The sequence below is a fragment of the Barbus barbus genome (genome assembly GCF_936440315.1).
Source record: "Barbus barbus genome assembly, chromosome: 3".
NCBI lineage: Eukaryota > Metazoa > Chordata > Actinopteri > Cypriniformes > Cyprinidae > Barbus > Barbus barbus.
The window spans coordinates 32879240-32894878 of record NC_136731.1 but is presented as its reverse complement, the minus strand read 5'-3'; the positions used below and the strand labels follow the sequence as shown (position 1 = coordinate 32894878).

The 15639-nt window shown below is 40.7% G+C and overlaps 1 protein-coding gene across 2 annotated transcripts; it reads left to right on the top strand.

Moving 5' to 3' along the window:
* Positions 1 to 64: 64 nt before the first annotated feature.
* Positions 65 to 11416, top strand: LOC306851421 (uncharacterized protein). Of its 2 annotated transcripts, XM_079387629.1 has the most exons (11): positions 65 to 258; positions 802 to 855; positions 1005 to 1127; positions 1262 to 1338; positions 4784 to 4884; positions 4975 to 7311; positions 7411 to 8664; positions 8769 to 8851; positions 9362 to 9670; positions 10093 to 10221; positions 10322 to 11416. In XM_079387629.1, exons 2-11 carry the CDS (start codon positions 802 to 804, stop codon positions 10478 to 10480), a joined length of 4626 nt encoding a protein of 1541 aa, XP_079243755.1. In that variant the 5' UTR covers positions 65 to 258; the 3' UTR covers positions 10481 to 11416. The 2 variants fall into 2 exon arrangements, with proteins under 2 accessions (XP_079243755.1, XP_079243754.1); XM_079387628.1 differs by having other exon boundaries at positions 4975 to 8664.
* Positions 11417 to 15639: the final 4223 nt, after the last annotated feature.

Genomic DNA, 15639 nt, shown 5'->3' with positions numbered 1-15639 from the left:
ATTCGCCTCTGTATTGCATCGTCGCCACAGAAGTAGTCTTTGATGAAAAACATCATTTCCCATAAGCCCATGCCGGCAGTTTCACAGAAGGGGAAGCAAATGGCGGAATCGGATGGGATGGACCTGTTATTGTGCTCCTTAAAGAAAAATGTTTCGTGCCTCTGCATGTCGTTTTAAAGTGAACAAAAACACTGTGGCGGGTTTTAGCAGCTCATCAGTTTTGGGATTCATCAGCCGGCTCATCTCTGCACTATAAAGGTAAACGGCTCTCATAGCTTGTCTAACTTAGCTAGCCAGCTAGCCCCTGTGGACGGCAAATTGTAGGCTATAAATTATTGCTGCTGGTGCGAGAAGGTTGCTTAAAATGAAGCACAGATGAGAAATTTAGCTAGTGATACTCAGTGCATTCAGAATAATACGTATAGTATTGGTGGCTATTAAATGACAGTTAACAAGTGAGTACATGGGCAAACACTGCAGTGGAGCACAAGATAGCATCGTCTCTAGCATCAACTTACATCAGTCTCATTCACTGCACACGATCAGAGCTGTCACAGGGTCAAGACTCGAAGACACAGCGTTGAATGTCAATACAGATCAAGCTTTCTCATCAGTTTACTCGAGTAATCAAGTTCCCCTGAGCGCCCTTCAAGTTAAAGACAGAGATTCAATGCAGAAGTAGTTTTCTCCCATCTCTCAGCTAGTTATGGTTATCATAACGGGTGAAGCTTTATGATGGCTCAGATGTGATGTTTCAGATCTAGGGTATTTATTAACCACAGTGGTGTCTGCTGTGTGTAGATGGGAACAGATGGACAGGCTGAAAAGGACAAAGGAGAAATTGTGCCAGGCAAGGTAAGTGTCATATCATCTTGTTAGTGTAGGAGCAGGTTGGATAGTCACTGTGATCATGTATATATACTGTTGACAATGAGATTAAGATTCAGCATGCACAGCACTCTCTGCTGAATATGCTTAATGTCTTCTGTCTTGTCTTCTTGTAGTCACAATCTGAACAGTGTCCTGATGAAGAGGAGGAAGTGGAGTCTAAAGCAGACAGAAGGACAGTTGGCTTAAGATGTTTCCAAGGAAACAGAGAGACCTCCGAGGATGAGCCTAGTGAACTGGTAAAATTATTTAGGCAATTTGCATAATTGTAAGTTATTAAGTTCAGTCCTGTTACATGCTTTGTCTGTCTGTAATTTACCCAGTTTGAAATCGGTGACCCTTGAATCATTTCATTTTTGTAACGCTCTTGCAGGGGGCTGCTGTTGTTACTTCCTCTGAGCCTGTGTTTCTTGTGCCTCAGCTCAGCTCACAACCTCAGTACCTGGACTGGTAAGAGATTATTTCAGCACATACAGTTCAAAATTGAGCATGATAGCACCTAAATTTGACTTATTTATGTGAGTGTTTTGTCTCAGTGATGTACTTGTTGATTGGTTGTTGAAGCGGTGTTTAGTTGTCGTTGAAATGTGCTGGCCTATAAAGGAAAAGTGTAGTACACATTTTAATTTTGATTGGTCATTGTGTTCACACACTCTACAGATTTGACTGTGATTGGCTACAATGTTCGGTGAACATTGTAGCCAATCACAGTCAAATCTGTGAACTACTGCTCTGTGTAGTAAATGCTGCTCTGAAAGCATGTGAAAATACCACATTTAATAGCATGTTTTTAATCCAAACTCGCATCCATAACATCAGTCAAGTGTTTGAAATAAATCCTCCTGTTAGATAATGTGGCTTCTTACACAGAATATGGCACGCAACATATTCCATAGTATTCTAAGGAGTGATAAAGGCATTGCATTATAAATGTACTTTATTATAATTAGAAGAATTTAGATAAACCATATATTGTCGTAGTCGTGAGTGTATTAGTCACATTGAATCAATGAAAGCAGTTAAATCTTCTGTTTATTCAGCTGCAGCGATTGGCATTTCGTGGATTTCTTCTTCGGGGGGTATTTGGAGTTTCCGCGAACGATTTACTACTGATCACAGAACCGTGCTTCACTGAAAGATACGCACGAAAATAGCAGCTTCTGCCTAATCGCAATTTCACTTTGATGTATGATCGTGCAGCCCTACTTGATTGTATTTATGGGGTGCAGTCTAACATGTTAATGCTTTGTTTAAAAAAAATAAAATAATAATAATTATTTTTCACATAATTTATCTTTATTCTACATTGCTCTGTCCCTTCTTTTATCAGCGTTCTGATCATTTTCTGCTTTTAAAACGCGATGGGCTCTGATTGGTTAGCTGGCCTAGTGTGTTGTAATTGGCTAAACTGCCACTAGTGCGCGTCTAAATGTCCCGACCCTCAGCTCAGCGGCATGTGCTCCGGTTGTATTGTAAACAATGGCATTGTCTATATTTCTTATCAATTTGAGCCTGATTGAGACCCAGAGAATATTAGTGAAGAGGATCATGCAGAACCTGTGCAAGCACAGTTTTTAATGATATGGTTTTTTTGTTGTTGTTGTCTCATACTTTTAGTTACACTGTTATTTGTAAATGCTACTGGTTTTGCTAGCTTTTAATATACGGTTTTATCCTTATTAAAGCTTTAATACAGAATGGCAACTGCACGTCCATGTATAATGATTCTCATAGCCAAGTTGAAAATAAGTGTGTAAATGGAACAGTTCATTGTTTGAGCTGAGCTGGTGATCTGAATGAGAGCGAGAGAGATGCAGAGCAGGGCGACGCAAGGAGCAGGATTGAGAACTGCTACTTTAGAACATTGATTTTGAAACTTGTGAATCCATTAGAATCGTTAGAAGACAGAATCGAGATTTTATATATGTATAGATTTTTATGTGCACCTGTAGTTTTCTCTTCCTTTTCTCTAAAGCAGCACAACATGGCCTCGCCCCCTTCGTTACATGTTCCCAGGGGCGGGGTTTATCTGGGTTTGTGACGTAATGAACCCGGGAAGTAGGGATGTGTGGTATACCAGTACTGGAAAAATATTGATATATATTATATTTCAAAGGGTATGATATCATAATTTTGCTCAATTTGGTATTTCATACACTGCTGTTGCAAAGTGCACCTGTAGGTGGCAGTGCTTCCCAAATTGCTGCGCAAGCGGTAAATGTGACAACAGAACGATGCGATGGATCAAACAGATGAAACTCTATCAACGCACCTGAAATTAATAAATAAAGAGAACAGTAGAAGTGAAATATGGCATTACTGTGCATACAAAACAGATGATGAAGGTGAACGAACTGACCTTACTGCACTTGTATGCAAGCGTTGCTATTAATTATGTGTTGCCACAGGAGGCAACACATCAAACCCTTTTAAGCATTTGTTGCTTGCTCATCTTTTCAGAGAATTAAGAGATCGACAGGTGAGTGCATCATTCATAAATTCAGATTTAATTTGAACTTTTATTTACAACTGATCAACGCACATACAGATGTGATACAGTAAGCGCAAATGTGCATGTGTGACACGCTAGAACCAGCGAAGTTTTGGTCACGTAATATATGCACTTTTATTTCATACAATCAATTAATTGAATTATGCAAGAGTTTTGCTATATTAATTTTAGTATCAGTAATATGAAGGGAATGTTTCTTCTGCACTGCTGACCGCTATTATGAAGCACTTGAGAGAGCAAGATTTATATTTAATGCTTTTTTCTTTGGCTATCTGAGTCTGAAATCAGAAAACAATCTGAGAGAGAAATAATAATGTGATTTTGAATATTACTGTTAGAATAACACTTTACAATAAAGCAACATTTGTTGCATTAATTGCATTACTTCAGCTGTATTTATTTTCATCAAACTCAGTCAAAATGTAACCTATGTTCCCAGTAGGGTTTTTAATTACATTTTGAGATATTTTGTTTGCACTGTGTTTGCACTGAAAAGATAAGAAGATTTTAATATATTTTCATTGTATTACTTTAGTTATATATATTTTTTCTCCAACATCAAAATGCTAACTACACACTAACGTTAAAAAAGTGCTAACGAACTAACTAAAAAGGTGCTAACTAACTAAAAGTGCTAACTAACTAACGTTAAAAAAGTCAAAGCAGCTTTAAAACAGGAAACCGCTTTTTAAACAGGAAAATAGTGGGTCAATAATGCAGGAGGACAATAGTAAACATTACATTTTTCCATTAAAGTCGGTTAATTTTTGATTCAGTGATGTTATCGTCCAGCTCAGTTTAGCTCTCTTCCAATAGTGTCTGTACAATCAAGCCATCAATATTGCCAGAAACTAATTAATTCCAGGCTGCAACAAAAGTCAGATTGATCAAAGGACTCTGATTCTAGTGGTCTAGTGCCAATGGCCGTCTAGTTAACTATAAGTAGACTATGATCTGTCCTGTGACAGATGGGTTTAGCTTCAGAGATTCAGGGACGTGATTGAGTGTGAAAAATTACATCAAATCAAACAAAGTTCAGTCAAAAAAACCTTTGCCATTTCATTGTTGTCATACTTCATGGTGTATTTCATTGGTGCATATTCTGTTTGTATGGGAGAATAATCAGATTATATTTGTTCTGAATTTGTTATAATTTTAATATTTATAAATATGTATTTTGTTTTGGCACTTTAACATTAGCACTAAAAAAGGTTTAATAAACTTTTGCGAAATTTTTGTCTCAGGGACAGTGAAAATGTCAACAGTGCAAGTAAAACTCTGAAATACTACCTGGTCAGCCGGAAAATAGGTTTATTGTTGAGGCCTGTTTTGTGTTAAACAGTGTTACTGATAAACTTTAAACTAATTTTTCTTCTCCTTTAGTGACTTTGATGTGGAGCTAACAGCAGAAGTGAAAGTAGAGAATGGTGCATCTCTTGCTTTGTTAACATCTGTTACCCCAAATCTTGGTTACCAGAAGCCAGGTAGGTTCAAGACCATAGCTTGCCTAAGATAATGTAAATAGTACTGTGTGAACAAACTAATACCTTTTTTTTTCCCATTGTCTTTCATAGGATCCTTCTTAAATGTAAATTTTAACTTCCCACCATCTTTAAGGAAAAAGAGTGTTTCTATAGACAGTTTTTTGCCTTCAGGCTCTTTTCCTGGATGTTACTCAAATGTAATTCAAGCCTCGGGACAGATGCAACCGGCCACTTTGCTCAAAAACTCTGATGGGGTCATTCAGATGGCTAAAAGCCCCTCATCACCCTCCAACTCACCATCATCTCCTTCGTCTGCTCCCTCTTCCCCCTCCTCCTCCCCCTCGTCGTCATCTCCTGGTGGAATGGGTACAAACTACCGTGAGGATGAGGACAGAAGCCATGCTGGAGACAGCAGGGTCAGTAAAGGAACTGGAGACTTTGTGTCATCCACTTCGTCATCTTTGGTGCCATCATCGATGCCTATGCCACCTTCTTCTTCTAATCCCTCACTCCATCCATCTTCATCATTCACACATCCATGCAATGATGGACAGAGGGAGAGTTTAGAGAATGACATGTACGACCCCTTTCACCCAACAGAAGGCGAGGGGGAGAGAGATCGGGCGTCCACTGAGGACGAGGAGGAAGAGGTTGATAAGTATGATCCGTTTGAACCGACAGGTTCTCCAACCTCTGAAACAGAGGAGGAGAAAAGATGTATGGATGAGGAGAATGAAGGAGGAAGCAGCATTAATAGTGAAGGGAATGTTGTGAAAGCTGATAGAGCATTGGAAATGGGGACACCTGCTAGCACAGAGGGTGGTCCTCCAGATTCAACAGAAATTGATGCTCCATCTTCGATGTTCAATAATGTACCTTTAGAAATCAACAGCAAACGATCCCTCAAAGATAGAATAAGGGAACAGGGAAAAAATCAAAGAGAACGGGGAACAGACTCTGAGCACTCTGAGATAGAAGAAGGAGAGATAGTGGGTGCCAATGAAAGAGGAAGGGAACGAGTGATTGAGAGAAGGAGGGAAGTGTTGCTTCCATCTTCAAGCAGTCCCTCTTATCTTCAAGCCGGTGTCCCAAAACATGAGAGGATCTTACGGGTGTTAGAGGGTGACGGGTTTGTATCTGTCCATGCTGATGAAGAATGGGAGAGGGAACCAGTGGCTTCTGTGGGTGTTGGAGATTTAAGACGAAAACTGACAAGTAGGAGGAAAGAGAGGTTCAGATCATGCCCTTCTTCTGCATCCATATCACCGCCGCCTGTCCCTGTTTTGCCTTTGCCCTCTCCTTCCTTTCCCAATTCTCCATCTCTGTCTACTGATAAAGGGAGGAGTCGCAAATCCTCCAAGAGTTCAAAGGACAGGGATAGACGCAAGCGGAAAGAGGGAAGAGGAGATAAGGAAAAGAGGAAAAAAAGGAAAGATGAAAAGGAGTCAGGTGAAGGTAAAAGAGAAAGCAAAGAGAGGGACTGTGAAAAAAGCAGTGTAAAAGAGAACAAAGACAAGGATAGGGATAGGGGGAGAAGTAGTCGAAGTAATAGTCACAAGAGGAAAAAGAGACGCAGGAGCACTCCAGAACATTCCTCCCGCTCCCACTCCCAGAACGCGTCACGACACGCACACAGTCAGAGATCCTGGTCCAGCCACTCTGAGGATTGCCACAAAGACAGAGACCGAGATAAAGATAGGGAGAGAGAGCGAGAAAGGAACCATGAAAGAGACAGGGATAGGGACCGGTGGCGAGATGACAGGGATAGAGAGCGGGACAGAGACTCCAGAAGAAGAGATGAACGAAGGAGAGATAGGGATGAAGATATCAGGAGGTCAAGCAGCCGAGAGAGAGGCAGCACAAAGAGGAGCAGAGGAAGCAGTGACAGGAGAGACAAAGAGAAGGAGATGGTTAGAGAAAGAGATCGAGACAGGGACAGGAGAAGAGATATTAGACCTGTCGTACCCCCGTCCATTCAGGATCTCAATGGCTCTGATCTTTTTGCGATCAAACGTACCATCACTGTTACCACCACTACAACGACCACCACAGTACCAGGTTCACCACAGCGCTCCCGCAGCCGATCCCAGAGCTCAGACAAACATTGCAAGAGGAAGAAGAAACGAAGGAGACGATCAGATGATGAGGAAAGAAAGGACGAGGAGCACAGGAGCAGATCTCGACCCACTTCCCTTACACCTCCTTGTTATCAAGGATATGAATCAGACCGTCTCTCGGATCGTCCTGAGATAGACATGCTCTCCTTAGATGGGGAAGCACTAGATTCAGACTACCCTTCACTGGAGGACTCACCACTACTTCCTCCTCCTCCTGAGCCCCCTCTACCCAGTCCTAAAATTAAATCTGGAGCACCCAAAATTAGCCGGCATCATCTGAAGAAGAAATCCAGATCTAGCAAGACAGTTGGTCAGTCTGAATCCACCTCTTCCTCTTCTTCTCATAGACCAAAAGCCAAAAGTAAAAACCTTATGTCATCTCTCTCACCACCTCTTTCTGCATCCTCAGGCAACACCACCTCCCTTCAGCCCACAGAGTCTTCATCCACTGCTAAACGAGGACGGAAAACTGGTAAGGAAAAAATAGGGAAGAAGGATGCCGGGCGTTCTGGCAGGTCCAAGAAGCTCAGTGGTGGTAGCAGAAAGGGTAAGCTCCAATCTAAAGTCTCTGTTCTAGTGCGTGAAGGTGTTAGTAGCACAACTGGGAACTCTGGGAAGCTGGGCCTTGATCTTCTTGGACCTGGTGGTGTTGTAAGTGGAGCTTCAGGGCCCTCAGTTGTTGGTGGGTCTATTGCTGTGGTTTTCCGCAGAGACAATGAGAGCCGATCACCATTTCTTAAGCCCTGCTCAGAGACACTGGCACTTCCAGGGAGAGGCAAAGACCCAAGCAAAACTGGGAAACAATGCAACATACTCGGGCCTCCGTCATCAACAAATCCGAGTGGACTTAAGTCGAAGAAGGCCAAGCCAAGCTCTGCTACATCCACGTCTTCATCTGCCTCTTCCCCTACTTCCTCACTGGCAGCAAAGCGTAGAAGGAGGCCTGGAAAGAAGCCCAGAGAGAAAGGGATAAGTGTGGATGGAAGTGATTCTAAAGGTGTTAATAGTAACTGTAACACGGTTGGTGGTGGTTGGCCGGGAGTAGCAACAGAAATGCAGCCTTTGGTGGGGGTTGGATCCAAGCCATCCAGTCCTCCTTCAGCTCTTCCTGGTCCCACTCCCTCCTCCTCTTCATCATCCTCCACTTCCTCGTCAGCAAGTATTCTTCCTCCATCCTCTTCACCACCACACACATCCCCGTTATCTTTGCCTCCATCTCGAGATACTAGAGAGTCATCCCCAGACTCTCAAACTGTTGATAGTAGCTGCAAGACACCAGAGCCTTCATTTCTCTCGGAGGAGGGCCCTGGTCAGTCCAAAGCCTTGTCTCTCACACCCTCAAAGTCCCCTGCCAGCCCTCCCGCTCTGCTGTCATCGCAGATCAGGGGCGATACCATCTCTCAGTCCACTTCCAGTGCTAAACTTCTCCCACCAGATGATCAGAAGGGCTCACCACCATGCTCTACTTCAACAGCTTCGGTGTCGGCCTCCATCTCTCATTCCAGTGCTCCTCTGGCAAATGACCCTTCTTCATCCTCCTCTTCTTCAGTGTCCTCATCTTCAGTTAACAAGCCACCCCCACCTCCACCTCCCCCCCCATCGGCTCCGTTACCCTGGAGTCTACAAACCGGAGTGGACTGCACTGCTGGAGGTGTTTTAGCATGTAAGTGTTTAATGTATGACTTTTTAGGCAGTTCCCTTTTGACATGCATTTTGAATATATAGTGGAATCAGAAGTCATAATGTTTTTCTGTTAAATCCCTTTAGTGACAGCTCTCCTTTTCAAAATGGAGGAGGCTAATTTAGCCAGCAGAGCCAAAGCACAAGAGTTCATCCAGGCCACAAGTCAGGTAAAATCTGTGATATTATTAAGGGGTGGTCACATTACACTTCTCGTTCCATTGACTTCCATTCGTGTTAATACAAATTCAGAAGACCGGAAATGGAAGTTCATGTGAAGAAGTTTCCAAAATTCAAGTTTTGTGAATTCTGACCATCAAATTCATACCATGTGAAGACGTGGCTTATAGAAGATCGATACGTAATTAAAAGAAAGCAAACTTTAAAACTGCATGATTGCAGTATTACATAAGTAGAGTAATTGATTGTGTGACGTCATCTTGTTCTTTGCAGTGTCTGAAAACAATTTGCATGCTTTAAAGTCTGTAGTGACTGCACATTTATTATTTTATATAATGTTGTTTTGTCTTAAAAATGCACAATGATTCCAGAATAATTCTGTATCCTGTTTTAAAACAGCTCTACCAAAGGCCTTACGTCTAGCTGATTGTTTTACTTTTAAGTAAGTAACTTACTTAAAAGTGTAATAAAATTAGATTCTCCCCTTTCATTTTACACAGATTCTCTCTCAGGCCAATCAGAACCAGTCACAGCCACACCCTCCTTCATCATCCTCATCTGTCTCATCACAAGTTCCTCCACCTCCATCACATGCTCCACCTCCAGGACCCACTCCTGCCCAGTTTATTCTCCACAGCTCTGTCCCATTGGTTGGCTGCACTAAAACTCCTCCTTCACACTTGCACCCTGGACTCGCAATGGGTGGAGGCTGTGCTCAAACACCACCGCCTCCATTGCCAGTGGGAATGACAGGGCCAACAGGGGTCAGTGAAACGGGCTGGGATAACGAAAGTAAAGACCCTGACAAGGTATCAGCACTTCATTTAACATGGTTCTCTCTTTGTTTCAGCCAAAAACAGGTCTTGTAGACAAGCATAGAATTCCTTTCAATCTATATATTTCTATATTTCTGTAATTAGGTCTACAAAAAGAAAAAAGCGGTATAGCTTAGTGCAGAAGTAAATCGATTGAACAATTTAAGTTGCTTTGAATTTGAATCACTTTAAAGTCCAGTTGCAATGTAAATGCAAAGATTATGGTTTTTAATTCTAAGTTCAGTTCTATTGACAGCAGGATGGGTGAAACATTCATTTAAAAACATTAATTTAAGGACAAAAGATCTCACTTGATAATATTTTTCTTGCTTTCAGTGTTACAATATGACAAATTATTATTTTTTTGGGGGGTTTGCAATTAATTAACTAAATCTTAATCAATTACTTTTGGTTAGTATCTGAAGAAGCTCCACACCCAGGAGAGGGCAGTAGAGGAAGTCAAATTGGCCATCAAGCCATACTACCAGCGTAAAGACATCAACAAAGACGAATACAAGGATATCTTAAGGAAAGCTGTGCACAAGGTAAATAAATATAACTTCAAGATAGCCTTGATTTGCAGCACACAACACAGTGCTAATAATAAATATTTAGATCATGACTAAATCTCTCTTTACCTCACAGATTTGTCACAGCCGAACAGGTGAGATAAACCCAGTTAAAGTGAGTAACCTGGTCAAGCTCTATGTCCAGAGGTACAAGTATTTCAGAAAGCACGGCCGCAAGATGGACGAGGAGGAAAAAGAGGACAGAGAGTTTGCCTCAATGCATTCCTCAACATGATTGGACAAAGACTGTTCATTTCTTTCCATCTGGTCGAACAAGTTTGCAAAATCTCCTCCCCTGCACGTGTTTGGGCCCACCATGGCTATTGAGTGACAGTCCTTTGTTATATTGCTCTGTTCCCCCTATGTGTTGACATCATGTAAACTTGAGTACTCAACCCTCCTTCCTGTCTCTCTTTCTTGTCTTGCTATAAATATGTACGAATATAGAAATGTGGTATGATATAAGGTATACCGAAGGCATTCTTAAGTATACACTCGAAAGGGAGAGATAAACATGGCACACACTTTCTTACACATTATGTTCAACATGTATATACTTTTAAGTACACTACATAGGTATTCTTTCTTCCTCTCTAAGAAGGGTGCACATTTGAAATAATCAGCTAGATTACACATTTATTACTATTGGGGTTTAGAGTGTGAAAGAATGAATGAAAGAACTGAGAACAGAGATTTAACGTTCCCCGTCAGATTTTCTTTAAAACTAGGATTGCAAGTGCAACCTGATTCTTGTCACTGTGTCCGACAGCATTCATTTGTAGAGGCGCTACTCAGACATGTGGCACTCTTTCAGATTTTGAGATAACAATGGAATGGAGGATATTTTTCTCGGTTCAATCTCATAGGACAGTGAATATGTATATACATGGGACAGACTTATGTTTGATGACGTTTTTGTTTTGTTTTTTACTTCAATTATAAACCGCCGAAGTTATCTGACAATGTAATACTCAGCTAGAGAATTTGTTTTATCCCATCAAATCTTCACATAATATAATTGAGTTGGCAGAAGAATGGAAGAGGTACTACAGTGTGTATATGAATGGTTGAGATAAATGCATGCGTTTTGGATTTTATTTGTACTGAAGAAAACTGTAGTGATTTTGAAGGTCACATGAGAGATAAACTTTCAAATTTGCCCTTCCAAATGAAGACACTTGCCTCTTTTCTTAATCAAACCATCAGTTTTCAGCTTAAAGCTCTATGAGCAGAGTTCAACATCATTTGTGAATTATTTATTTCTCTCAATTGTAGGTGTACATACGATTTGTTAGCTAAAAGCTTGCCCTATTATTGCCCTTGATTACTGTGAGTTATAAACTAAACCTTATGTAGTACAGATGTTAGTTACCCACCTTACTATTATAAGTTATTATGCAGTAGATGGTGATTTTACATAAATACAAACAAATACACAAATGTGCATATTTAAAACAAATCAAATTTGCAGTATAACTACCTCAGGTATCATACACTGTAAGAAAAAAACAAATGTCCTTGCAAGAAATGATCAGTACATTTTCAGTTTAACCATAAAACAGTCATGGGGGCAGTTGTGGCCTAATGGATAGAGTCGGACTTGTAACCTGAAGGTCGCGGGTTTGAGTCTCCGGCAGGAATTGTCTGTGGGGGGAGTGGATGTCCAGCACTCTCTCCACCTTCAATACCAGGTGAGACCCTTGAACAAGGCACCAAACCCCCAACTGCTCCCCAGGCGCCACAGCATTGGCTGCTCCGGGTGTGTGTTCATGGTGTGTCTTCATACTCGAAATTGGTGCTCTGCGTTTAACCCATCCAAGTGCACACACACAACAGTGAGTAGTGAACAAATGCACACACACACACACACACACACACACACACACACACACACACACACACACACACACACACACCCCCCCCCCCGGAGCAGTGGGCAGCCATTTATGCTGCGGTGCCCGGGGAGCAGTTGGGGGTTCGGTGTCTTGCTCAAGGGCACCTCAGTCGTGGTATTGAGGGTGGAGAGAGCGCTGGACATTCACTCCCCCCACCTACAATCCCTGCCGGCCGGGGACTCGAACCCGCAACCTTTCGATTACGAGTCCAATTCTCTAACCATTAGGCCACGACTTCCCCACTACCGTGTGTGTGCACTTGGATTGGTTAAATACAGAGCACAAATTCCGAGTATGGGTCACCATACTTGGCCACATGTCACTTTACTTCACAAAACATAATGCAATGTGTAATTCAAAATACGGTTAAAAATCTTTATAAAAACTAAAAATTCCTTCATATTAACACCATACTATGGGCCACATTTTCACAGACATTTTCTTAGAGTGTATAATATTTCAAGTGTAGCTAGTGAGACCGTTCTTCTTCATACTAGAGAGATTAGGTAGACTAAACATCAATGACAGTCAATTGTTAGAAATGTAAAAATATGTATAGCTTGAGGGTGAATGTTTCCTTGAAATCAGCTGAGGACAAAACAAGGACTGTCTAAACAGCTGCATTGAAAGGTTTAATACTTCAATTGTCTATACAGATTTTACTAAACTTATCATGAAAGATCCCCCCCCGCCCCCCAAGTGATTCTTCTGCATAATGTACATTATTCGTTTAAGATTGCAGTTTACATTAAAAAAAACCTGTTAGATACATTACTCTTTTACCATTTATCGTGTCTTATTTTGACTGCATAAAATCTTAAAGTTGTTCTTACTGGGCTTAAAGTACACCAATTTAACACTTATTTGAAGCGGTGAGTGCTTTTATAAGGATATGTTCATTTGTAGATAAGTAAATTTTAATCCTATAAATTATGCACTGTTTTTAATAAATGAATGAATGAGGGATTTATATAGTACTTTATTGTGTAGTGCTGTACACCCAAAGCAATTTAAAATCATATGAGGGGTCTCTCCTTAACCACCACCAGTGTGCAGCATCCACCTGGAGAGGAGAGAGAGTGATAGAGCCAATTCAGTGGATGGGGATGAGTCCATGATTGACGAGGGCCAGTGGAGGCCAGGACACCGGGGATACACCCCTACTATTTAAGTGCCATGAGATTTTTAGTGACCATAGAAAAAGAATCAGGACCTCAGTTTTATGAATCATCCAAAGGACAGTGCTTCTTTTAAACAGTATAGTCTCCCCATCACTATACTGGGGCATTAGGACCTACACAGACCACAGGGAGAGCACCCCCTGCTGGCCTCACTAACACCTCTTCCAGCAGCAATCTAGTTTTCCCAGGAGGCCTCCCATCCAGGTACTGACCAGACTCAACCCCGCTTAGCTTCAGTAGGCAGCCAGTCTTGGGCTGTAGTCATATCTGAACACAAAGATATGTGGCTGCGGTTGATTAAGAACTGTTAAACGTTAATGCAATTAAAGTCTGTTAAATATTATACAACATAATTATTGCATTGCCTAATATTAAAATCCAGTTCTGCGAGTATTGGAAATATGGTAGTTAGTAACTAATTCACCTTTTCCTTTGTTTCTCTAAAGAGTTGCATATAGATAGAGTAAAATATCTCTGAAGTATATTCCCATTCATATTCACAATTTTGAGCACACCAGGGTGATTATGAACATGCAATTATCCAGCCATGGCTTCCTGTTTCACAGAAATATAAACAGGAGGGAAAACAAAGCCCAAATTCCCTTAATCAGCCATCACAATGAGAAAAACCAAAGAATATATTTCTGATGTGCAGAAAAAGATAATTGAGCTTCACAAATTAGTGAAGTGGCTTTAAGAAAAGAGCTAGAGCAGTGAAAATTCCCATTTCCACCATCAGGGCAATAATTAAGAATTTCCAATCAACAGAAAATGTTACAAAACTGCCTGGAAGAGGACGTGTGTCTATATCGCCCTAATGCACGGTGAGAAGGAGAGTTTGAGTGACTAAAGACTCTTCAAGGACCACAGCTGGAGAATTGCAGAAAATAGTTGAGTCTTGGGGTCAGAAAACCTTTAAAAAAATTGTCAAAAAGCCCTTACATCACCACATGTTGTTTGGGAGGGTTTCAAGATAAATTCGATCCTAGCTCAATGAAACTCAGACAATGAAATATACTGCTGTATTTTTGATGTTGTGGGCCTATATTTCTGCTGGCAGTCCTGGACATCTTGTTTAGACTCATGGATTCTATCAAATACCAACAGATAAAAAATCAATAAGTGACTGACTCTGTTAGAAATCTTATAATGGGCCATGTTTGGATCTTCCAACCGTACGATAATCCAAACACAAACCTCAAAAACAACACAAAAATGGGTCACTGAGCACAAAACCAAGCTTCTGCCATGGCCATTCCAGTGCTCTGACCTGAACCCTATAGAAAATGAGTGAGGTGAACTGAAGAGAAGAAGCTGGAATCTAAAGGGTCTGGAGTGATTCTGGATGAAGGAATGGTCTCTGATCTCTTGTCAGGTGTTCTCTAACCTCATCGGGCATTATAGGAGAAAATTTAGAGCTGTTAAACTGGCAAATGGAGGTTTCAAATAGTACCGAATAAAAGGGTGCCGTTAATTGTGGCCAATGTGTATTTGAGAAAAACATTTATTTCATAATGATATTTTCCCCCATTTTAAATTCTTATTATCCAGTGAAAGTAGTGCTGTTAAATGATTAATCACGATTAATCGCATCCAAAATAAAAGTTTTTGTTTACATAATATATGTGTGTGTACTGTTTATATTTATTATGTATAAATAAATACACAAACATACAGCATATATTTTGAAAATATTTACGTGTATATATTTATATTCATATAATTTATATCATATATAAATATATTTAATATATGAACGTAACATTTTTCTTAAATATATAAATGCATGTATGTGTATTTATATATACATAATAAATATAAACAGTACACACAAATACATTATGTAAACAAAAACTTTTGTTTTGGATGTGGTTAATCGCGATTAATCGTTTGACAGCACTAAATGAAAGGTTAGATTTTTGTCAATTTTTAAAATAAAAGATCAAAAGGATTAACAATGCAGATTAATTTTCACAGCCTTCTTTGATCATGTTTACCAAGGGTGTCAATATTTTTGGCTATGACTGTATATGCATTACCATATGTAATATAGCCTACATATGTAATATCCAGACAAGTCTGCTTACAGACAGGAGGTTAAAGAGCTGGCTGTCTGGTGCAGTCGCAACAACCTGGAGCTCAATACGCTCAAAACAGTACAGATGATCGTGGACTTCAGGAGAAACCCCTTTCCTCTCCACCACTCGCCATCATGGACAGCACTGCAACAACAGTGCAGTAATTCAGGTTCCTGGGTACAACCATCTCTCAGCGGAGGTTGTATTTCCTTCGCCAACTTGCCACCGAGCTGTACTGTT

Coding starts and splice junctions, on each gene's coding strand:
- LOC306851421 (XM_079387628.1), top strand. CDS start 802: ATGGGAACAGATGGACAGGCTGAAAAGGACAAAGGAGAAATTGTGCCA. Junction 4,885..4,974: donor TCTTGGTTACCAGAAGCCAG/GTAGGTTCAAGA, acceptor TGTCTTTCATAG/GATCCTTCTTAAATGTAAAT. Junction 10,222..10,321: donor TAAGGAAAGCTGTGCACAAG/GTAAATAAATAT, acceptor TTTACCTCACAG/ATTTGTCACAGCCGAACAGG.